At 32.8% G+C, this 26,172-nt stretch overlaps 1 protein-coding gene across 1 annotated transcript; it reads right to left on the bottom strand.

Moving 5' to 3' along the window:
* Positions 1 to 19,971: 19,971 nt before the first annotated feature.
* LOC129799922 (chymotrypsin-2-like) lies at positions 19,972 to 20,936 on the bottom strand. The gene is made up of 2 exons (XM_055844220.1): positions 20,858 to 20,936; positions 19,972 to 20,800 (listed from the first exon to the last, which is right to left on the bottom strand). The coding sequence occupies exons 1-2, from the start codon at positions 20,919 to 20,921 to the stop codon at positions 20,088 to 20,090; spliced, it is 777 nt and encodes a 258-aa protein (XP_055700195.1). The 5' UTR covers positions 20,922 to 20,936; the 3' UTR covers positions 19,972 to 20,087.
* Between the last annotated feature and the right edge of the window lie 5,236 nt (positions 20,937 to 26,172).

The raw sequence follows: 26,172 nt of genomic DNA, 5'->3' as shown, positions 1-26,172 counted from the left end.
ACTGTGATATTACCAAGAATCACTCTATTGAATTTTGCACACTTCAGTGAAAAAAGTTCCAATTTTTCAGACAGAAGTGTCTGGAAAGGCGGTATGTAGAAAAAATCTACAGAAAATCGGCAAAATATCTACAGAAATTCGTCAGAGTATGCACCAGGATTCGTCAGAAAATCTGCTCACATTTTCTGACGAATTTTGTCCCAAGGCCATATAAAATTCGTAGGAATATCTACAGATATATCGGCAGATTTTCGTCAGAGGTGTAGTTATTTTCTGCAGAAATCTAAAAGATATCTGACGAAATTATTTGAATCTCTCAAATTCGAACGCCGTTTGGATTCAAAATGTCAATTGTGAGGTTATGTTAGAAAGTTCGTATTCCAGGTGAATGAAAATCATATTTATGTGCTTTTTACTGAATGTTTACATACATTATTATCGTATAAAATGAAAAGGAAGTATGTTACCACTAAAACTTGCGAGAAAGTACGAGAATTTGATTCAAAGTACAGTAGAGTTCCTCAAATTTGAACATTTGGGGGGTATAGATGACACTTCTCTCTCCTCAAATTTGAACAATATTTTCAAAAACTTAACGTAATTCATGTAAAATTCACTTTTCCTGCATTAGGAAAATAACTTCAGAGAATTTTATCAAATAAATTTATTGTTAAATAGGTGGAATTTTTTGAGGAAAATAATATACTACGACAATATTGAGGAAACACCAGAGAAAAATTTTCTAATTCAGACTCCATGCAAAATTTCTTTTACATAACCTCATATTTTATATTTTGAATGCAAACGTCGTTCAAATTTGAGGAGTTCAAATTTGAGGAACTCGACTGTACAATTTAATCTCACACAAATTTCGTTAGTTTCGAAAAAATTGTTCGAATTTGGTAGGTGAGATATGTCAAAAATACCCCCCGAGCGTTCGAATTTAGGAGACTCTACTGTACAATATTCATTTGACGTTTGGTCGATTTTAAACGGTTCTTGCTCACATCTGCATTAGAAGAATAAGAACAGATAACCCCTGATATTTATCCTATAGTGCCCTCTATTGCTTATTTTTTTATCTAACTGCTGCATTTTTCTTTTTTTTTCCCCGATAGCTCAATGATAATATTTTTGAACTTTAATAACGTTCACTAGGGGAAAGTGCGCTACTTTCGGACGACTGAAGCTTCGGCCAATTCATTTGTTTTTTCAATATATAAATATAAATTTATATTTCAACAGCCAATCCAATGCCAATGCCTTAAATTTCTTGAAAAGAACCATAGGTCAAATCCATTAAGAACATAGAAAAAATGAGTTGTCCGAAGCTTGAGTCGTCCAAATGTAGCGCTCTTCCTCTACTTCTATTTTTTTTAATGCTCTGTTTTTCCATACAGTCTTCCGCAAAAAAAATCTTAATTCACCTTCCAACTTTCGATGTAAGGTGGAGGCCACCTAGGGTGAAACTTTGCCCGCCACAGAAGCCGTATCTGGTGGAGGCAAAAAAGGTGCCCGCCAGCCTGGAGCCGCTGCTCTTTCATATCTCCCGCACCTTAATTTCATACCGGAGAAATGGCAGCATCTCCGTCTCTTAGTCATCCCCCTATTTTCCAAATTTCCACCCCTTGTCACATTTACCTTCTCCCCTTTTTCAGTGAAACTCCAGCAATGTACATGTTAGAATGGCGAAGGGTTCTTAGAAAATGTCTACAACTTGTTTATAAATACAAATGTCTTTTTATCGAGATAAATAGACTTCCAAACCCATGGGAGAATTTAACGAATTCCCTGCTGGTTTTATTTTATACATCTTGAGGTTTGTGCTGTGATTTCATCAAGCTCTCCAATCCTATAAAGTAGTTTTTCTATATGCAAGAAAGGTAGTATCTGGCAGAGATATCGAGGAAGTTTTTAATTAAATTCACTTCTTGATATAAAGAAAGTTTGGTGGAATTTATTTGAATTTCTCAAGAGCAAAATTTGCTCAATTGTGAGTTGAAACACCGCACAAGTCTATAAAAGAGTGACTTTATTATTCTGCCAAAATAACAACCAAAGAATCTCAAGAAGAATAGCAAAAGTAATTAAATTGTGTTTATTTTACCGCGTAATTTAATCAAAACTCAACCTACGTTGTTCATTCCAATTAATCAGGAGCTTGGAATACCTTGATTAGTCATTTAATTCTTCTGTACCTTACCTTTTCTTAAGTACACCTTATTTGTTACTTTCTTTAGTGTTGGTCTGTGAGAATATTTAACAAGAAAAGCGTATTGGAAGCCTTCTAGAAACATGTAAGAATTTTAATATTAAGGACATTCTGCAAGTTAATTTAGTTCTTTTCGCTGTACACAAAAAAAAATATACAATCATTTATATTGCGGACAAAGTTCTGGACCATTTAACGTGACACAATGGGATAGCATTTTGGTGACTATAGAGCTGCAGTGCAACAAATGGTACTTTTGTGTAGCAAATGATATAAAAGAAATGGTAGCCGGAGATGCCACCAGGAAACGGAACACCTAACCGGAAGAAGAGAATAACTCCTTTCTTTTGCTCTTTTGGAACTTTGATTCACTCTTTTAGTGCAAAGCTCCGAAAGGAGGGAGAATGTTGAGACAGAAAAGTTACACATAAAACACGGAACTATGTATAGGGTGGAGGCAAGTACTATGGCTACTATACAAGTAAATATGTACAAGCAAAAACAAAAGACAAGTCAAAAATATTTAAGGGAAAAATATTTTTGAAAATGAAAAAAATCTAACGCTTGCAACTTTTCCCCGTGTGAGGGCACTGTTTTCTTCCGCAAGTGGCGCTGCGATCTGTTCTTAGTTTTTAATTGTCAATCCTTAGCAAAAAAAAATCAAAAGCAATTTATAGGGAATTTTGTATAACTAATTAATGAATATGACTTTTAGTCATAAAACAAGTGAGGGAAGGCTTTCAAGCTTCGAACACGCTCTGGCTTCAGTTATTTAAAGTATTTAATCGGTAATGCTTGTTAAGTATTACCGATTAAATATTATTTACATTTTCTTTGTAACTTCTACAGTTTCTTGATAAATCAAAAATACTTTTGTTGAGACAATGGAGGCTATGCAGATTTTCTAGGGAGAAATTCTGCCGAGAATCTGCAGATTTTCGGAAGAATTTCTGCCGCAAATCTACAGATTTTCTAGGTAGAAATTCTGCCGAAAATCTACAGATTTTCTCTGAATGTACTAGAATATACCGTTACAATTCAAAAAACCTCCGAGTAAAATCGGCAGGTATAGAGCAAAGATTTGACTGGTGTTGAGTGCAACAAATATGCTCAAACTTTTCATGATTTTTCTTAGTTATGTTGTGATTTTTCGTTATTGAGTGGTTTTCATAGAATTTACGATAAATACGGGTACGTAATGAGATTAGGGTGGAATCACCACTTCTCGCCAGTAGTGCCTCACTTTTCGCCACTTATATTGAAATCGTATTTTTTTTGCAATTTGTGAAATAAATGAGCAGTAAAGCAATTTGTATTTTTGCTGCTGCTACGTATAGAGACGAAAAATAATAATTATTCTTTTTGTATTTACGATTTTGAACATTTTTTAGAGTAATATTTTAAACAAGTGCATTGAATCCAATATTTCTAACCAAATATACTGATTGTCATCAAATTTTCATCAAGCAAAAAATACCTTTTTGGATCAATAATTTGTCCACAGAATATTTAATTACACTTGTGAAATACATAAAATTTTTATTACTTATTAATATTTCATTTTATATTATTTTTATATAAAAATGAGGCATGGCGAAAAGTGGTTATCTTTTGGAATTGATTTTACCACCAGTCGCCATCTCTTTTCAATAGGCGACGCTAACTTCACTTCGTAAATTCTCAGTTGTAAAATCAGCAATGTTTACTTTCTGCAATAGACCTATAATTTGATTTTTCAAATAACAGTGAAGGAAAATCGTTTAAAGTGAGTAATAATAATCTGATCATGTGTGAAAAGAAATGCTGAATATATTCTTTTTAAATATTGCCTGAAATAATCGAGTTTGGATCTTTTCAAGTGGGTGGCGAGAAGTGGTTACAAAACTGGCGAAAAGTGGTGTAAAGTGGCGACGAAGTGGTTATTTTTCCATTGGTAATAAAAATCAGTTTTTTAAGTAGTCCAACGTTAAATTCTAGGACTATTGTTTTCACGAATCTAAAGCCTATACATTTGAGTAGTTTTGTGTCAAATTTGAGCTGTCTTGTAATAAGAGTTCAAAAGTTATAATAAAATAAATTCCTCTTTTTCTTAACATGACGATAAGTGATTATTCCACCCTAGAGATAAAAAAAATCGTTGAATATCAAAAACACTTTGACGCCCGAATTTCTCTCTGATTTGGGTGACATCTCGGTCCCAAATGCCCGAATTTGAGAGAGTCCACTGTATTTACTGACCTTCCTTTAAGCTTTCAATTAATTAAATTTATTCGGTGGCCATAAGCAGTTCTTAAGTGGCCATATGTGGTGCCCTAACCCTAAGAAAGTCACCCTGGAAATTAGGGCAAAGTTAAACGTTCAAGGAGATTGCTAAGAAATTACTCAAAACCATGTCATCGTACATCAATTTCGTATTGTGAATATTGATTATTATTTTTTTCAACTTCTTTTTATGTTGATGCATTTGATATAGCAAAGAGAGTGCCATTAATACTTAAGAGGGATGTTGATTGATATATTGACCGGGCCATTATTCAAGTTATTCTTTCTCTCAATATCACAATAGAGACCTTTCCAATAGACAAAGTTTATATCAAATCCATTACTGAAATCAATTAATCACATATTTCATAAATTTTGTATCATTTCTCTCTATTATTTGTGCGGATAGAATTTCACATACAATTCTCCTTTTGTTATCTGTCGATGGATGATTTTCCCCATTCAATACGTCGAGAATCAGTGCGGAATTGGTATGTGAATTTTCATATTCGGGAAATGAACAAACTGATTAGTTTTGGACAATTTCAGGATAAACTAAAATCGAATTGGTATTCATTGTTGATTGACTAATTTATTTTCCTCAATTCCAAATTCGTCCTTTTCTCTGCTATTTTTTTTTGCATTTTAATAATTCTAAAAAAAAAGTATAAGAAAATCCAATCAAAAGGAATGTTTTTCTTTGATCCTTATTTGCCTGTAGAGTTTGTGGGAAAAAAATTGGAATGCAAATTAGCGAGAAACATTCTATAGGTCATAATTGACTGACCCATGGATTAAGCAATTAAAAGTTTCTCTTTACAATCAACTTCTGTTGGTTGGTACCGATGGAATAAATTCACGGAAGAGGAAATAAATCTTTCTCATTGACGACTAACAGAGGGTTTTTTTGGGGGGGAATAAGAGTATGGGATTTTTTTCTCATGGGTTAGGGATTAAATGAATATTCAATATCTAATTTATGTGCATATTCATCGATTGGTGACCAATTTGTTTTCTCTCGCACATTTATTCATAGGGTCGACTAATGTGAGGAAGCCAGGAGATGAGGACAATGTGAGGACACCCAAGAAAGACGCAAAAATATTGTCAAGGATGGAATGGAATGGTGAGATGCTTAATTTTCTCTTGACTTTACCATTAGGCAAGATTAAAAGATAGTATATTTGATGTTCGTGCGTGATTGAGACGCCAACGTGGCGCCCACACGATGGACACTTTGTGAATTCTAAATGAGGCTACTCAAACACTATCGGTCACAAGGACATGCCATGAATTTTCTCTTCATTACCACTGAGAATTTCACACGAAATATTTTCCTGTTTTTCCTGGATTGTGAAACGAAAACTGCATCCCAAGAAGCACAAAAACAATTAATATACCGTAGAGGGTGACTTTGCCCCCGTGCCTTACGTAAGCTTTTCTTTAATTCTAGCATTTAAGGATGATCGGTCTTCACCGAACGGACATCTTAGATCAGATCGATGAAAACTATCCTAAGATGCTAGAATTAGAGAAAAGTTTATGATAAGCAGGGGTGCAAAGTCACCCCCTACGGCCCCTATGGCATCTACCGGTAAATTCAATGGCAGCTGGGACGTAACTTGCATATTTTTTTCATGAACAACTTCCTAAGTAAGTCCGTCTCATAAATAAAATTAAGCCACGCCCACTCTGAAACTCAAGAAACTCATGGCCAATAAAAAACGTACAATATCGGCATTGTACCTAATTCTGGACAGCTTGTAATTTGGGACACTTAAAATGTGTCTGAAAATGCCTTAAAATTTAGTTTACTTTCATTTTGTGTCTTACAATACCTAAGAAATAAAAAAGCGTAGTTTCTACGGACAAGATCCCGTGGAAAAATCCTTCAAAATATTCCTAAGGGACAAGGAACTTCGAGAGACACTGTGTCCGATATTGCACACAATGTACAGTGCCCGCACTCTAAACCGGATCGCCGTAATCCGGACGAGTTATCGAGACGAGTTATCGACGAGTTATCGGACGAGTTATCGACGGTTACATTTAAAATCATTTTGAGGTCATGTTTGCAGGTGTGTTCAGTAATGAAAATGACTTATCCTGTGATGTTTTTGTTTAATAAATGAAGTACAGTAGCATAGAATTCTCTAATAATGTATTTTTAATCTTTTTTAAAACTTTTATTCTAATTCTAGAAAAAAACCTTGTATTATATTTTCGAGACGTTGAACAAATTCAAAAAATCCATCCGGATTACAAAGCGGGCACTATAATATCAAAACTTTATTCATGGTAAAATGAATTAGGGATTACCTTGGAGTAAATAAAGAAGATAGTCTACTCTTCAACGTTCAAACTACACTCTTGAAAGAGAACTATTAAAAATTTTCAATTTATATTAAATCAATAACGTTTTAAACTAAGAATATTGTCATGAACACCCAACCTAATCCGTTTTTATTATAATTTCTCTATTCACTGAGAAAAAATGAGTAAAACTTACTAAAATTGATGTGAAATTAACTCATTTTCGATGTAATTTGTAATAAATATTCAGAAGAGTTATTTCAACTTTTTTTATCTTAAAATTTACACAAAAAAAGACAGTTATAATAACTTTTCTTAAGACTCAAAATAATTGTTTTTAAAAATCAAAATAGCTATTTATAATCGAAAATTGAAGATATTTTTCTATTTTATGTTTATTTTTTTACTTCATCTGTTCATTTGTTAATTATTTTGTTGATCACAAGGTCCTCATGTTGCGGGATACTCGCATATGATGCACAGATGAGCTACAGGTGTCGTCATTACACTGAGAAAAAAACGGGGGTGCAATTAACTTTTTTTACCCATAACTCTAACACCTTTTAGGTGTAAAAATATATCAACATTTTTTAATGTTAATTTTACACCTTTTTAATGGTCAAATTAACATTAAAAAGGGTAGCTTTAACCCCTAATACACCTAAAAAGGGTAATATTTACACCGATTTCGGATCAATACTGCAGGGTAAAATAAACATTTCCGGAATGTTATTTTAACTTTATCGGATTTCTCTCAGTGTAAACGCTATTACACTGAGAAATCCGAAAAGGTTAAAATAACATTCCGGTGTAAATATTATTAATATATAAATATTAGCAAATCGGTGTAAATATTATGCTTTTTAGGTGTATTATGGGTAAAAGTTACCCTTTTTCATGTTAATTTTACAATTAAAAGGGTGTAAAATTCACATTAAAAAATGTTGATATATTTTTACACCTAAAATACACCCCTTTTTATTCTCAGTGTAGGTATATTTTTATTTGATATTCCATATCAACTTTGCCAAATGAAATCGTCTTAACCAAAGTATAACTATTCTTAAACTCAAAACATTTAAGCATATACTTCAGGTGAGATGAAATTTTACATTGAAAAAGAGTAATAAGTACATCGATTTAATTCAATTTATTCTGGTTGTAAGATATTATATCTCTTTAAAAATATATAAAGCCGCTGAAAAAATTAAAAAGGGACAGAAATCTTCAGGATAACTAAATTTTCAATTATCCTGCTTGACATACTTTGGTTATATTAACGTAATAATAACGTTGCTGTTACTAATAACTTCATACGTTTGAAATAAAAAATTATTCCTAAATATATCACATCGACATTGATGTAACAAAAGTAACAAAACAATAAGTACCGTCGTTGCGGGTGACTTTGCACTCGGGGGGTGACTTTGCACTCTGCTGTTTGTGAGACTTTGAACAATTCTAGCACTTATTGATAGTCTTCGCCGATCCAGTCTACCATGTCAAAGTATATAGGGATATGTTAAGTACCAAGTAAGGTACAATGATCTCCAAAAGGATTCTTGTAGTTTCAGTAATAGTCAATGAAATCCTAGTATAGGTATTTTGTCAAAAAACGATTCCGCGAAAAAGTTATCTGAAGAAGCAATTCCAAAATCGATTTCAGAGAAGTAAATTACCCAAATCTATTCTAAATTTATCTGGCTAGAATAATTCACTTCGATTTTGATCATTTGTTTTAGTAAATTCCTTTTTTTCATTATAGTCTTCCTAAGAACGCATGATTTATATTATAAAATTGCATATAATGGACTTTCTTAAGCTTTATTATAGAAGTATTAGTAGGCCAAAAATTATCCAATTTTTTTATAACTTAAGATAAAATGACCGAGATCTACAAGATGGTGTGGTCGCCATCTTGATTTGACGATTCTGTCCGCCATTTTGAATAACTGTCAAAACAAAAATCTCATCCGATTGAGCTGAAATTTTAGTATGTTCTGGCTGATGTCAAGACCTTTTCAGAACATATATAAAATCCGACCTAGGTCAAGCGATTGTCTGGATACTGGGGCTCCAAGTTCAAAATTTTGACATTTTCATTAATACAGAACTATGAAGAGCTTCTTTTATCGAAACCATGACAAAAAAGGCTGTATTATAGTTAGGTGATGAGATCTAAATAACAAACAAAAAGAAAAGTAATGTTTTTCTTTATAACAGCATATTATTTGAAGATCTGAAAAACTTTTGCAAAGATGAAAAATTAAAAAATAAATAAATGCACTTTTCATTTTTTTTAAATTATGTAAGAGTAAATAAATATATAATAGTATAAAATAAAAGCCTCAACCATTTCTAATGGTTACTGAGGCATTTCGTTTATGTTTTAAAATTCAGGATTAGAAAATAAAGATCGCCAAAATATGAATATTTCAAATTTTTAAACTTTGAGCCTCAGTATCTAGGTAAATACTTAACGTAGACCGGAACATAGATACGTTCTGAAAATGTCTTGATATCAGCTACAACATACTAAAATTTCAACCCAAACGAACCTGTTTTAGATTTTGACAGTTATTCAAAATGGCGGACAGAAACGTCAAATCAAGATGGCGATCATGTCATCTTGTAGATCTCGTGCATCTTACCCTTAGATGTGAAGATCTTCACTGTCGTTTATTATCAGAAATTGTTGATTTTTTAGTATTTATTAAAAAATGCAAAGTCACCCGCACCTTATGCCTAGTGCACGCCTTTTTTCTTGATTTTTTTTAAACATAGTAAAATTTTATAAAATTAATGCTATTGGCACAAAATCCATTCATTAACAACTGAATACAAATAATTTTACTCAAAAACCCCCCTCCCTTTACTTTAACTATCCACTTTTAGAGCGCAAAGTTGAAAAACAGCGAAAAAACGTGCAAAGTCACCCGCAACGACGGTATCTCATCTAATATCCCATCTATTTCTCTATCAAATTTTAGTGACCAATCAATGCTGTTTGGGATTACAATGCAATTTTTGACCATACGTAAAAGAAGGGGTTGAACATAGGAAATAATTTGCTGTCGCAATGAGAAATAATATCTGACTATATGTATTTATGTATGAAAAGTGCAAGAGATAAACATCAAAGCAATGGCTGCAATAACAATAATAATATTTCTGAATGGGGGTCTGATTTGAATTGCAACAATCCAACCCCTCAGGGTCTTTGTTGGACCATTTTCCACTCAGCTCTCGATGCCGACGCGACGTCGTTTTCTCTTTTCCACACACTTTTTCCCGAATGTTAACAATAAAACCAATTCACCTCAGTCAATTTCACGTAATGTTATGTGTAAAATGGGTGGGAATACAGAATTCACACTTGAATGAAATTTTGCTCTCTGGCAAGATATTTTCCCTTGCTCCAATGTGCATCAAAGCATTTCATTGGGAAAAATGTCTTATTGGGAAATTTTACTCCCGTGTACTCCAGAGCCAAAAGTACAGGAGGAAAGTATTTTGGGGGTTGCGTGCCAAAGAAAAAAGTATATCACTGAAACAAAAAGTTGGTTGAATCAACTATTGTGTTTGTGTTCCTTACTAAAGACTGTCTTGAGAAAAGCCAAAAAATCTTCAGTGAATGTGGACAAAATATTTTTAGCAGATTTTTTTTACAACAAACTCTTTATGAATATGTGGATAATAAATTAGTCAGCTTAAAAAAATTTTTGTAAAATGAATTCAAATATTAGTAATAGTAAATAAAATTATTTCACAAATATTTTAAAGATTTTCTTTCCAAGGAGATTGATTACAAATCAACCAATTAGGATGGTATATTTGAATAATATACAATGCTATTGGAAGATATGTTAGTAGAATCAACAAAAGTGTAGGTATTACAAATCAAAAATTATTTAATATTCGCGACAGTTGGAATTTCAAATTAAAATCTAAAAAAAATAGTAAATTATTAGTAGATAGAGAGTTTTTCATATTTTTGAAACGAAAGAATATGAAAAATTTATTTAAGGGACTATTTGTAAAATCAACAATTTACGGTTAATAATGATGAATACTATTTTCTCTTTCAAAATTGAGTAAATAATAGCAAAATGTTATTTTAGCCAAGCAATTGAAGCTACAAATATTTAAAGAATTTTACAAATGTTTAGTGAACTTGACCAAATAAATAGAAAATTAAATAATTCATGAATAAATTTTAAATATACTTATAAACATATCGGTTTCCTTCCGAAAACAATTGTAGAAAGAATGCTACAGGACCCACACCTGAACATGCTAGAAAACATGCTTCATCGCTATCCCCCCGGGATTGAGCCCCCATTGCCCATTCCAAGAAGACCACGAATCTAGAGTCCTCCTCCCTTCACTGGTGAAGACCGTCTGAGGAGCCGATTCGATTGTGCCTTCGGAATAACTCGTTGAACACTCACAACCCCATCTAGCGGAACTATAGCGATAGCGTAACTTGAAGTTAGCCGTCGTTATAGCACCCCTCAAAGTTACCACCTCAGCTGAACAGTGATTGGTACTGTTGGCTTAGAAGAGTCTTCGTCAGGACGGGCTTTCTCCCTCCAACTGCTCTAGGCTCAACAGACCTACTACAAAATGCTGTAGAAAGGGTGAAGCATACCAGTTTTACAGTGTTTTTAAATTCCACTAATTCACTTAATTGATAATACAAAGATTTCTTTTCCAACACAGAAAAAAATATTTTGTAAAATATTTGGCAAAAATTTGTATTTTTCATAAACATTGTTCGATAATAGGAACATTTTTCGTAAATTTTTGTGTTTCGTTTATATATTTTTGTTTGTTTGGCGAACCTCAAATTTGACCCACTTATATTTTGCATTATAGGGTAAGTGTGCCAAATTTCGGTCTAGTTGCAAATAAGCACCGAAATCCTAAGTTAGAAATGCAATATTTTTAATACATATTGAAATTTCTTGTTACTTCTTAATACTTCATAAAAGCAAGATAAATTCATGGATTATTCGAAGATTAAATCCTTAATTGTAATTCATTTAATTGTTTGGCCGAAATTACACTCAAAGTGGACGAAATATAAAGCTGTCTGAAATTTTGGCACACCTACCCTAATTAACATTTTATCCTACCCAGGAAAAAATCATTTTGTAAAATATTTAGTTAATATTTGTGGGTATAAACTATTAAAAAGTATGTTAAAGTTTGTAGTTTTTCACAAACATTGTTCGTAGCAAGCACTTCATGACCTTTTTTTAAATTTTTTTACAAACATTTGTTCGTATATTTTTGTCTGTCTAACAAAATGCGAACATTTGACAAAATATTACGAATTCTGTTTTATTGTGTACAAACATTTCACAAACAATTGTTCATAGAAGAACATAAAATGTCAGCCAAGTGATCATGTAACGAATAATGTTTACAAGAAAAGTACAAACTTTTACGAACTTTTCAAAACATTTACAAACTATTTTACAATTTTTTTTCTGTGCAGTCATTGAGCTTAAAAGGCTTCATATGGGCATAAGTATAAGACTCACACATTTTCTCCATGGTTGAGAAGAACAGGAAGAAGTTGAGATGCTTTTTACCCCAAACTCTTCTTTTTTAACAACCCACGCTAACTGATTTATGTGTAGCAAATTCCAAGTATGGTGAAGCATCCTCAACCTCTTGTGTCTCGTGCACATTGTGTTCCTGTACCAGTGGAATATGTAAAGGTAAAACAAGCGAATTACAGCAGATTCACAACATATTGCAATGCTGTGTTTTATGTAACACCGCCACATCATGTTTTCAAGTGCAAAATATGAGAGTTTTGGGAATGTTTAACTTCATATATATATATAATATATATTAGGTTGGAATAAATTTACATATTCCAATAATAACATTTCCAACGAATTGGTCCAGCAATTTACTGGGATGTTCTTCTCTACTAAATTCATCCTTCAACATTACAAACTAAATTTAATTATCTCTCATTCCCCTCCCCTCAATCCTTCAGGAAAATTTTCTACCTTTGCACCCAGAGTTATTGCATCCTGTGCAGAAAAGTTTTTTAATTATCATTTTCCTGACTCCCACCGCTAGTAATATTACTTGTATTACAAATTTTCCACTTTTAAGGGAAGAGACACATCGCTTTCAGCTGATTTATTAATTAGGAAAAGTGCACCAGACGGTCTTGATACACTACTTTTTTCTTCTCACGAATTATTGACTTTTTGGTCAAAATGCGAATGATATGAATTTTTAAAAATTATAATGCATCTTGACATTGGGGGTATTTTTTGAGAATTTATGGAGAAGTTTAAGGTGAAATATGAATAAAACATAAATTCACTTTATCATATTGTCTTCTCCCTGGTACACAAATGTTGAACTTCGTCTCGATAGAAGGATAGTTAAAGGGGTTAATATATTGTTGTTAAAAAAAAACTTTACAACTATAATCATTAATTCATTTTTGCATAAAGATTAACATTGTACGAAAGTGACACCAAATAACTAAAGACATAAAACTAGGTCTTGAAGATGCCTTTTGAACGTTTTTAATATTACGTCAGCAGAATGACTAAAATTTTACTAGTCTGACTGTGTTATTCCACTTGCACGTTAAAATTTTAATATGATTCACATTAACTGTCGCTGGTGAGAGTCCAAATGTGTAATTTGTGTGTTTGAGTCATTTTATATACTAAATTTGATCTATTTATTGATAAAAAGGTAGACTTGGCCCGCAAAATTTGATATAAATTGATTTATAGCATTAATGCGAAAAATTAATGCTATTTTCTCTTTAATTTTTTAATGTGAAAAATATTTATACTTTAGGTAAATTTAAACTTATTTTTGCAAGCCAAGTCCACTTCTTTATCAATAAATAGAAAAACCCCAAATACTAAGTGACTCAAAGACACAAATAACATATTTGGACGCTCACAAGTGACAATTAATGTGAATCACATTAAAACTTTAATGTGCAAGTGTGATAACGCCGTGAGAGCAATCAAATTTAATGTAAATTTAATGTCGAAGTACTGACGTTACAGTGATGTTAAGAGCGTAACAAGTCTTTAATTTCAGTCATAATGACGTTATTTTTATCATACTTTCGTATCGCGAAGAAACCTCTACGTTATAATGAGGTAATTATGACTATAAAAGTTACCATATGGTAACTTTCACTTTATTCTAATATTCTGTCTTTTTTTCGTCAACTGATAGCGCTATGAGCAGTATTAATAGAAGAAGACTTTTAGGCTTCGCACGCACTCTGGCTTCGAACACTTAATAGCTAGTCTTAAGTCACACATTTCCTGAAAAAATTAGGTCAGATTCATTAAAGGAATAGCGGAAAAATATGAAGTGCTCAAAGCCAGAGTATAAACGAAGCCATCCCTATAAAAAATATATATTTTAATTAGGGGAAAGTACTCTCCTTTCGAACGTTCATGCCTTCGAATAATGTGAATTTGTTTTACTTTTTCTAAGAAACTTGCACATAATAATCACGTAATTATCAATATTATGATAAGCTAACTAATATTTAATAGAAATGTGTAAGTCTTTTAGGAAAAATAAGATAAAATTCACAATATTCGAAGGTATGAACGTTCGAAGGGAGAGTACTTTCCCCTATCCATTTTTTTTAACATTGCCGTGTCTTAGGCTAAATGCTTAGAGATATCAGCTTCTCAATTCAACGACCCCCCACCACTCATGAAAAGCATAACTCAAATTCTCATACAGATATCAACTCCTTGCCTGAAAAAAAAGAATTTGTGCGAAAAAAAATCACCAATTCTTTGTGCTTTCCTTTTGCTCCAGTGCGGCGTCTAATGCAAAATCACAGGTTTTTGGGTAAAAATTGCGTCCCTCCCACTGAGTTGGGAAAATGGTTATTTGATGTGAGTGTCTGTGGGCAAGCTGGGCAAACACAAATGTGCCATCATCTTCGGTCAGTCACCAATAGATGATAAATTCAGGCAACATTTTTCAGCTATCCCCAACCTCAAATGATTTTCTGGCATGAAATTGTGAATGGAGAGGGATCAACAGAACACCTTCCACCCCAAGAATCGTGGGTCAGAAAAGATGGAATAAAATTTGTGTGTAGACTTTCTGGGGGAAGAGTTTTATACATATGTTGCGTTTTCTTTAAAGAAAAATGTGGTCATTTTTTGCAGTGAAAATTCCATGGTTATAGGTCTTTAAATAGTACAGAGACGTATGTCTATTTCATACTTATTTATACAGGATTTGTTTAAAAGTGTGTGTTTAGAAACTACACTTGTTAGTCTTAAAATATCTCTTAAAGTGGTTCATTCCTGACATAAAATCTCTCTGTTGTCTGTTATAATCCCCCAAGTGTGTCTCGACTAAAACAGGATATCTATCAGACTTTCTGTTTCACTTTGAAATGCTCTTGAATTATGGAAAAGAATTTTATTAAAATAGAGTAGAGGAAATTTAAGAAAACAGGAAAGATGGGTTATTTATCATTTTGATAAAGTACAAGTGCCTACATTATAACTAAAATAAAAAAAACTCTTACTTCTAGAAAGCGTTTTCCAAATTTTCATTTTTGACGATAAAAAATTATTTTTTTAAAGGAAACATAAAAATCTCTGTAAATATCTATCGCAAAGCTCAAATCTAGAATTTAAGCAACGTAATTTTAAACGCTTGCCATCAAATAAGAACTATCAAATAATTTAGATATTATCAAATAAAATCTAAAAAAAAGGAAACTCCGCCTTAAATTAAGATAACAAAAACCACGTCAAAAACATTTCGCTTATGAATTAGACATATTAAACTACATGAATTCAAATGATTTACAGAGAACAGATTTTCGAAAGTATTTCGAATAAAGCTTTGAAGAGTGGATTTTATGCGCCGAAAGATAGGCAAATTGAACCGGTGTAGGGGAAAGCGCGCTACTTTCGGACGATTTATCTTTCGTACAAATCATTTTTTTCAATGTGTTATAAATGAATTTGGCCCGTTATAATATTATATTTTAATAGCTAGTCCAATCCCTCAAATTTTCAGAAAAGAAATATGTGTGAAATCCGTAAGGAACATAGAGAAAAAATTGAATTGTGCGAAGCTTGAGTCGTCCGAAGGTAGCGCGCTTTCCCCTAAATATCAATGTAGGATTTAAATTTCGAAAAGGAGATTTTGTGTAAAAATACTCTTTTAGTCCAATAGGCCTTCACAGTAAAATTTACGAGTAGGTCTGTTGTATTGATTTCCAAAATTTGAAAAATATTCGGCTTTATTAGTCCTTGGCTCGTGAACGGGGCGGGACTTAAAATTGATTTTTTGTGAATTCATTTTATTAAATTCAATACTAATGGCTCCGGTACACCTTTCATATTAGGAAAATTTCATAAAGTCAAAATTCGCATCTCTTTCTTTCTTAAAAGTTTTAAATATGTCTATCCTGCTCTTTCGCACTCTTCTTCTTCTTTTGAACATCACACTAAATTAAATTTAGTTCAGTTTAATTTGGAATCCAAAGAGTCCGAGGAGTAGCATAGACTTATACAAACCTTTCGAGAAAGAAAATGACGTGAATTTTGATTTCATGAAATTCTACCGATTTAAAAGGTGTGCCGGAGCCATTAGAATTTCAAAATAAAGTTACACTCATCTGATTCATAGTGCTACTCCATTCTAAAATGAAAAGAATAAATTTTTCTCTCGAACATTTTTTAGTACATGACTGTTCTCAGTTGTTTTTACGTAATCGACTTTTCTGGTGTTAGTTCCTGTCACGACTATTTTGCCCAGTACTCGTCATGTTCCAAAACCACTGAACAGTCGTGACAAGAACCCAAACAAGGAAATGTCGAATACGTACAAAAGCACATTAGAACACAGGCTTTCCGTTTTAATTTTTTGATGGAATAGCACCATCATACGCCTCTGTAATACTGCATGAGCGATATAGAAAAAAAGGGGTGAAAGTCTATTTTTTCTGTACTCTCCCTCCTCAAGATGGACACACTCCTTTGCCTATGGACAATCAAATTGAACACCGGAAACCAAAGTTATATTTCTCTGGTCCATGGTACACAAGATGCTTTGGGGGGAATGTAAAAGATATTCCTCCCAAATATTAGATTTGCGAATAAAAAAAATGATCTCATACACACGGTTGATTCGACCGAAGATGAGAAAAATAACATTTCTTTTTTGATGTCCAACTTTTTTTTTATGTGCAAAATCACCCTTCGTGATTCCAAAAGAGTTGTGGTCGTGGGTGGATGCGAAAAAAAAAGGATGAATGGGAGGGCATTTTATATCGCAGTTTATAGTGAAATCGATATTATTTTTTATTGTGGAAATATTGTTGGTCAAGAATTGTAGCAGATGTTAATAATATCAACCCATCATTTTATGCTGTCCTGTGCTATGGGCTTCAACACAAAACTGGAAATTTTACAGCATTTAGGAATTTATTTTTTTTACCGATGAGATCTAAAAGGGGGAGATGGATGGGAAATATCACGGAATTATGTTCATTTATGTCATTGGATGTCATATAAGCAACACAAGGGTGAGATTTAATATCTAAAGATACCGCTAAACTTATTTGCAACTTGTGAAATTTTCCTATTTAGAGGGTGTTAGAAGAAAATATCTCTGATTATCGTTTGAGGAAATTGAGGGTGAATGTTAGATGCCACCCCCTCACTCTCTATTGTTTTCTTGTAAATTAGTAATGTCTTCCTTAGCAACTTGAGATATAAATAAACACGTTGGAGGAGTTGATAAAGACATTTGTGTTTATTATGGATACAAAACTTTAAGCTGAAAATTCCAGTTGATCTGCAATTTATCAAATAAAGCATTCTAAAATTTAAGAAGAATTTAGGAAATTCTTTAATTCTTGAGTAAATATTTGGGTATTAATTTAAAAGAGAGTATTAATTGATTTACAAATTTCATAACGCGTTGATCTGTATAACAAAGTCTGCAAGATTTTATATTTTAGCCGAGACACTCAGGGGGAATTATAACAAAAGGAGGAAAATTTTATCGCATAACAGAACCACTGAAGGTGATTTTGTAAGACATACAGGCTCATAACGCTGTGAGATTAATTAAAAATTAAACTTATGGGTCAATTCAGAGATTTTGCTGATTTGTTTGGCTGATTATTAATAAACAAATGTGCGTAGCTATTCACAGGTTATGAGCTTTCTCCAAAAAAACTCCTAATGGGTACTGATTATCGCAAATCAGCGTGGAGAGTTTGCAGTTTGGCAGGAATTCAAAATTTCTCAAAGAGGTCTGTCATTTTCGTAAAATTTTTGGAATAATGAACTAAAATTTCGCAATTTTATATCTTAATATTAAACAATTCCATTATCATTCGACATTTTATGCTTGATGCAGATTATGTAGTGTGAAAATCTTTATTTATCTGCATCGCAAACCTTTAATATACAAGGTCTCAGAAAGTATCCAGCTCTGTATAACCCCTCACTTTGTCAACAATTATTCACTTTGTTCGTGTTTTTACAATCGATTTTCGAAGAAAACCACCACAAGAAACCCCGACAGGATTTCATATTTTTCAAGTTGGAAAAACATCCGAGACATGCGAGCTGAAAAAAAAAACTTCTGAATGGAAAAATTTTAACAGACTAGGGTCCAAGAAATCAATTACATCCTGGAAGAAAAGCTTTCATGATTTGGAATACGGAAGGCAAAAACATAAATAAGGAATTTTAGTATTCGTTTCGCAATATTCGAAAAAATTAACATCGAGATCTTCACAGTTATTTTCTAATAGCAGTTTCGGTGGTCCTTTGTAGATTGCCACAAAATATTGTTTTAGAATAAAAAAAATACAGAAAAATAAAAATAATAAAAATATAAGCACTTATTTATATATTTTTCAAGATTTTTTTCTCCACGCTTCACTGATGAAGACTGACTGAGGAGCAGATTCGATTGTGCCTTCGGAATAATTCGTCGGGTACTCACAACTCCATCTAGCGGAAGTATAACGATATCGTAATTTGAAGTTATCTGCCATTATGGGCTGAAATTGACATTCTAATATGTGAATAGTAAAATTTACTATATGGCTAGTAAAATCCACTATCTGGATAATAGAATTTACCATTCGGGTATTAAAATTTGATATCCAGGACAGTACATTCTAAAGACGAACATGGATATTCTATTATAAAAATTCCGGTGATCACCAGTGAGAATTTCTACACCTCAAGACTAAAAACACCTTTTTAATCTTGCCCAGAGCTTTCGGTCCGGATATGGACCTTCTTCAGTGGCTATAAAGGATATTTTATTACATTAACATTTATATTATAGTCAATGAAGAAGGTCCATATCCGGACCGAAAGCTCTGGACAAGATTAAAAAGGTGTTTTTAAAGTTACCACCCCAGCTGAACAGTGATTGGTACCGTTGGCTTAGAAGAGTCTTCGTCAGGACGGGCTTTCTCCCTCCAACTCCTCCAGGCTCAACAGTCTTATTACACAATTTCATGACCTCTTGAACTAAAATAGAAAATCTGCGATATTCTTTAATTTAGCCAAGACACACACGGGGGATTATAACAAAAAAGCAGTAAGATTTTATCACATGAAAGAACCACAAAGGGAGATCTTCCAATTCTTACATTTTCACAATCTACAATTTCTTGTAAGAGTATCCACAGCCATTTTCTGGCTAGATTCTGGAAGATAACTAAGAGTATGAAGTGAGAAAAAACCAGATTTTTTAAGAGAAAACCTATTTTCTGTTAAACGTAGCTTCCCACAGATAAATTATTTATGGAAAAGAATTATCAATGTAAATTGATTGATTAATGCCATCGCCGTCTTAGCATCGATTTCTACTTCCGGAATGAACACGAATTATTATTTATTTTTTTCAAAAATCCCAGAAAATTGAGATATAGTGTCTGTGTTTGCATAATTTACGATACTTTCCTTCTTAACACAATTTTCTCATACCATTTTCAAACTCCATTTACCTCATTACCCCGACAAGTCTCCTTGTACCTGAAGACTCTTGGAGCTTCCTATTATAAACACTGTCGTTTTGCTAATGAAGATAAATTCCACTTGTTCAACTTTGTACTTGTGCGACTTAGACAAAACCCCAAGAACTTTATCATATTTCTGTGCTGACATTTTTAATGACTCGCCAAAACACTGCGATAAAATTACACGCACACTCTCATGTGAAAAGGTTAATTTATGCTTATGCTGGGGATTTTATGGATCTGCAGGGATTTTCATGGAAGTTGGTGAATTGGTGCTTCCGCCAGGGAGACTATCCATTCGCGGTGGCTGGAGACACGAGCATGAATATCGGGCACTAAACCACATTGAACACTCCAACTTTTAACACCAATCACGGAATTTCCGATGATTACAGGACCTCCAGTATCTCCCATGCACATTCCCTGGCCAAACGGATTGGACGTGCATAAGGTGTTATCGTGAATAAAAGCTCTCTGGGCTAGAGCATGCCTCGAACGACATTCATCCTGGGTCAGAGTCACACTCGGAAGCCACTGAAGGGCATCTGCTAAACTTCCAGGATTTGTTGTCCATCCCCAGCCAAGGAGTGTAGCTGTAACTCCACCTGAAATCTCAGAATCTCCCAGAGAAATGGGCTGAATGTTGTTGGTCCAGAAAAATGGAGTAGTCACCAGAATCAGAGACACATCATTGGTCATTAGGTTGAAATTGAAGTTGGGATGTGTGAAAATTCGCGAACTGCGAAAAACCAGCCCACCGGAATTCCGCAGGTGACTTCCAGCCACGATATTGATGGCATCCTGGTCACGGCCCATCATGCAGTGACCAGATGTAAGGACCCAGCGCTCATTGAGGATGCATCCGCCGCAGAAGTGAGTGTTCAGGAGAGTCCGCAGGGACACAGCAAATGGGAATTGTCCAGCAACAGCATCAGATCCTCCAAGAATCCTTCCACTGAAGAATGCTGCAAATTATTTTGGTATGTCCTGAACTGATTTTTTCATTAATCTATTGAACTTACGTGATGCAAATGCTCCAGCTGCAAAAATGCTCAAAAGAACTACCAAACAAACTGCCTTCTTCATTTTTCTGAATGAAAATAACTCACAGAATTTCCTACACTTTGCTTTTTGTACACATAAATCTTATCGCGGAATGGTGGAAAATCTCTACTGATATTAAATGAGATAGATTATCGAAATGGTATTAAAATTATCTAGAAAGTCAAAATATTATAGGGGAAGATGGGGCTAAATGTGGCCACTGCCACTGTGGAGCGAAATAAGACAAGGATCAAAATTTACTTATTTATTTATTTATTTTATTTCATTTACTTTTGAGACATTAAATCTGGTGAAAGCATAGTGTGGTAGTATAGGAAAGAGAAGATAGTAACAAGCGTCCACCGCCGTCTTAGCGTTGGTGACCAACCTCCAGAGCAAAACGGTGGAAAAGATCTTTCACAGGTTGTATATGCCAGGAGCAACACATTAAGTGTGCAGGGTAATCGTTACAATAATTGCGCATTTTGAGTTAGGGCAGAATCACATTAACAGTAAAATGTTAACCGTATTTCATTAATTTACGCATTTTCATTGTAATTCTTACGCAAACTCTCGATTACCGTATTACCTTATCTCATACTCGGTGGCACTAGGTGAAAATAATATAAGAAAATTGAAAAAATAAAATGAAAATGCGATAAACGGTGAGTAAAAAACTGTATGATTAATTTCTCGTACAGTTATTTTGCTCACCGTTTATCGAATTTGCCTTTTATTTCTTCAATTTTCTTATATTATTTTCACATAGTGCCACCGAGTATGAGATAAGTTAATACGGTAATGGAAAATTTGCGTAACTATTGCAATGATAATGCATAAATTAACAAAATACGGTTAGGTTACGGCGAGCATTTTACTGTCAATGTGATTCTGCCCTTAAAATGCAAGAGATAAAAAAGGAGTTCAAGATGCTAAAAAGGCTCGAATAAGCCTTTTTGAATCAAAATAAAATCATCAAATTCGGTCCATTAGAACCAGAAGCAAAAGTATTTGAAGTTCTAAAACTTTGACTCGCCATAATACAGATTCCATTGAACCTACAAAGAACCTGAACAACATTTTGGCAACATCTCAACATATAGCCTACAACACAGCAAAAATTATTAAATTTCTTAATACAGATTTTGAGAAAAATGGGTTTGAAATTTTTAAGCTATCGCAGCGCCATCTTGGGTGAATTTTTGAACTTTTATAGTAAAGTGTTCGCAGAGATACACGTAAAAAAAATAATGCATGGGAAAAATATTTTATAAAAAGTTTACAAATGTTTGTGGATTCCCACTGGGAACTTACGAAACGTTCGTAAATCGTAAAGCCCACCAAAAAGTTTGTAAAAGTTTGTACTTTTTTTACAAACATTATTCGCTGCATGATCCCTTAACGAACATTTTTTGTTCTTTTATGAGCATTTATTCATGAATGTTTGTAAATACAATAAAATGTTCGGAAAATTTTGTCATGTGTTCGTCATTTTTTTGTCAGACGAACAAAAATGTGCGAACAAGTTAATTAATTGAAATTTTGATTCATAAAATTGTAAATCTGTATTAATTTTGGCATATACGATCTGTGATTAAGGATTTCTGCCGTTTACCTGATGAGATCGGTCGTGGTAAGTCGGCGGCAGACGCAACTAAGTACTAATCGAGGAGAAATATAAAAATTGAATTGAATTGAATTGAAGTGTTTGTAAAAGAACAAAAAATGCTAGTTAACTGCTTATGGTTTTAATGGTATACCCACGAACATTAACTAAATATTAAAAAAAAATCTGTGTAGTAAAAATGTTAATTAAAAACGAAATATAAGTGGGTCAAATTTGAGTTTTGGCGTTTCATATCTAAACTAAAACTGCCCCACCTTTCTTTATTACAAAACATTTAAATTTTCCTGTAGCTCGCGAACTCAAGAGATGAAACGTTTTAACACAATTCTTATAGCTCTTGAAGGAAGTGGGTAGAGAAAAAGATATAAAAGTGAAGCATTGATGTTGTCAAGTTGAAGCAACTTCCATTTGCAGTGATATAATTACATAATTTTCACATATAAATTCATACACATGTCTTGAGAATATTCATTCAAATTACATGAGGGATAGTGGAAAAATTCGCAGAGTAACACTAATATGAAGATTGAACTTTAGAAAATATGATAACAATTTATTTAATCTAATTCCATGCAGAAATTTAAAAAAGTCAATGAATGATTTTCCTAAATAAAATCTACAAAAAAAAAGCAAAAATACTAATCAATCGCAAAATGGGATAACACTTTTATTATTTTAAATTCTGCATTAAACTTCGGTAGGGGGAAGTGGGGCACCTTTGAAACTGGGGCATCTTTGAAATTGTGATTTTTCACCTATTTTTAAATAAAATTGAGCCTTATTGTGATATAATTTAGCTGCACAAACAGATTGATAAGCTAAATTATATCACGATAATGCTCAATTTTATTTAAAACTAGGTGAGAAATCCCAATATCAAAGGTGCCCCAGTTTCAAAGGTGCCCCACTTCCACCTAATTAAAATTAAAGCTCGCTTCGCAATTAATTTTTTAGAAATATCGTGATTAAATGTAACACAAAATGTGCCCCAAAATATGATTGATTCTAACCTATTTTGGGTTTGTTTTTGAAATTCAGATTCTGAAATTGATTTAATCCTATTTTTGAATTAATTTTTATCCCATTTAACGATTATTTTATTCCGTTTTGCAATTATTTTTATCCAACTTTGTGATTAATTTTATTTTCATTTTGGGTTTGTTTTTACTGTGATTTTGCAATTCCTTGTAGTTCTTTTATCGGATTTTGGAATTATCTTTATCCATTTAAAAACTATATATACTCCATTGTGGGATTATCTTATCCAATATTGGGATTGCTTTTATCAATCAGTGATGGATTGTATTTCAATTTAAATTTGTTTTATTCTCATTTTTCAATTCTTTTATCGAATTTTTAAATTGATTTTATCCCATTTTCAGACTATTTTTATTCCATTTTAAGATAATTTTATCTCAATTTGGAATTTCTTTTATCCGATTTTAGTAAGATTGCTTTTATACTATTTTGTGATCAATTTTATTCCATTTTGGATTTGTTTTAATACGATTTTCGATCTCTTTATCGAACTTTAAAAATGTTTTTATCACACTTTCATACAATGTTTACTTCATTTTGGGATTATTTTATCCAATTTTGGGATTCTTTTATCTCATTTTGGGACTTCTTTTTTCCATTTTGTGATCAATTTTATACAATTATGAGATAATATTCATTCCAATTGCCCAATGTTTTAACGCATTTTCGGATTCTTTTTTTTACTTCACAATTGGATTATTTTATCCTATTTTAGAATTGTTTTTATCCCATTCTGTGATAAAACTTATTCAATTTTAGGATACTTTTAGTCCCGTTTTTCGATCGTTTTGTAGAGTTTTCAAATGGTTGTTATCCAGTTTCGAGCTATTTTTATCCCATTATTGGATTGCCATTATCCCACTTTGAGATTGTTTCTATCCCATTCTGTGACAAATCTTATTCAATTTTAGGATAACTTTTAATCCCATTTTGTGATCGATATGTCGAATTTTCAAATTGTTGTTATCCCATTTTCGGACTATTTTTATGCCATTATTGGATTGTCTTTATCCCATTTTGGGATTATTCTTATCCCATTCTGTGATAAGTCTTATTCAATTTTAGGATAACTTTTAATCCCATTTTGTGATCGTTATGTCGAATTTTCTAGTTGTTGTTATCCCATTTTCAGACTATTTTTATCCTATTATTGGATTGTCTTTATCCCACATTGGGATTGTTCTTATGCCATTTTGTAAAAAATCTTATTCAATTTTTGGATAACTTTTAATCCCATTTTGTGATCGTTATGTCGAATTTTCAAATTGTTGTTATCCAGTTTTCTAGCCATTTTTATCCCATTATTGGATTGTAATTATACCATTTTGAGATTGTTCATATCCCATTCTGTGATAAATGATATTCAATTTTAAGATACTTTTAATACCATTTTGCGATCGTTTTCGAGCTATTTTTATCCCATTTTTGGATAGTGCTTATCCCATTTTGAGATTGTTCTCATCGCATTTTTAAAATCGTTTTCAATCCTTTTTCATAACTTTTTAAAAGCATTTTCGGACTCTTTTCACTCCAATTTGGGATTATTTTGTCTTATTTGGGGATTATTCTTATCCCATTCTGTGATGAATTTTATTCATTTTTAGGACATCTTTTAATCCCATTTTGAAACTTTACTTATCCCACTTTGTGTTCAATTTTAACCTATTTCAGGATGGTTTGTCTCTAATTTTGGGTGTATTCTTATTCCATTTTACGTTTGAATTCTAAATCTTGAATTCAAAATCCTGATTTCTAAAATTTAATACAATTTAATATATCTTCAAGAAAATTTAGGGTATATTTCTGAGATTGAAATCGTTTTATTGAATTGACAGCTACTATCTTTGATTGTTTTTTCTTCTGAAAATTGCTCTTTGTATATGATAACACTTTTTTTCTATTATTCGTTAAGAAAGACTAGTTTCTTCGACTTCCTCCATGCCAAAATTTCATGAAATTTTCCTTGTCTGATTTCCGAGTTATATTCGAGTGGTTTTCTTATCATCCAGAACTTTGATGCGCAATCTTGTGACCAAATGTAATTGGCATGTCCAAATGTACGCTTCTATGTTGTTGCGGGATTTATAGGCCCTACTTCAGTGCTCTTTTGCAAGTGAATTCATTCACGAAATTGCTTTTGTCTATTTTTTTTTTCATCGTACATCCCCATCTTAAGCACTTATTACAAATTCACACAATGTCCATTGCCTTGGCGCCAAAAAGCTCAAAGATGTGGAAGACCAGGGGAATGGGGTATGAGGAAATTGAGATATTCCGAGGAAAATTGTCTTAAGCCTTTTCTCTTATACTTCTTGAGGTCTCTCCATCACGCAATATGTAGGAAAATTAGCCTGGGTGACACAAACCCTCAAATCCAAATGGAATTGAATGATGTTTTATTTGTTTTATCCTCATTTCTCAAGAGGATGCTTATTCTGTGTGACCTCAAGTATTCGCGTCAATTTCATTTTCTCTTTTCTTTTTTTTCCAACAACTGTGGGAATTCATGAGCGCCAAGTCTGAAAGGAATCATGGCCAGGAGTATTAAATTTAATGATTATTGCACCTCAGTGTCTTGTGACTGTGGAATTGTCCCACATAAAAGGGGATTTCCACCGAGAAGGAGGA

This window comes from Phlebotomus papatasi, chromosome 1 (assembly GCF_024763615.1).
Source record: "Phlebotomus papatasi isolate M1 chromosome 1, Ppap_2.1, whole genome shotgun sequence".
Classification (NCBI taxonomy): Eukaryota; Metazoa; Arthropoda; class Insecta; order Diptera; family Psychodidae; genus Phlebotomus; species Phlebotomus papatasi.
This window is presented reverse-complemented; position numbering and strand designations above follow the sequence as displayed.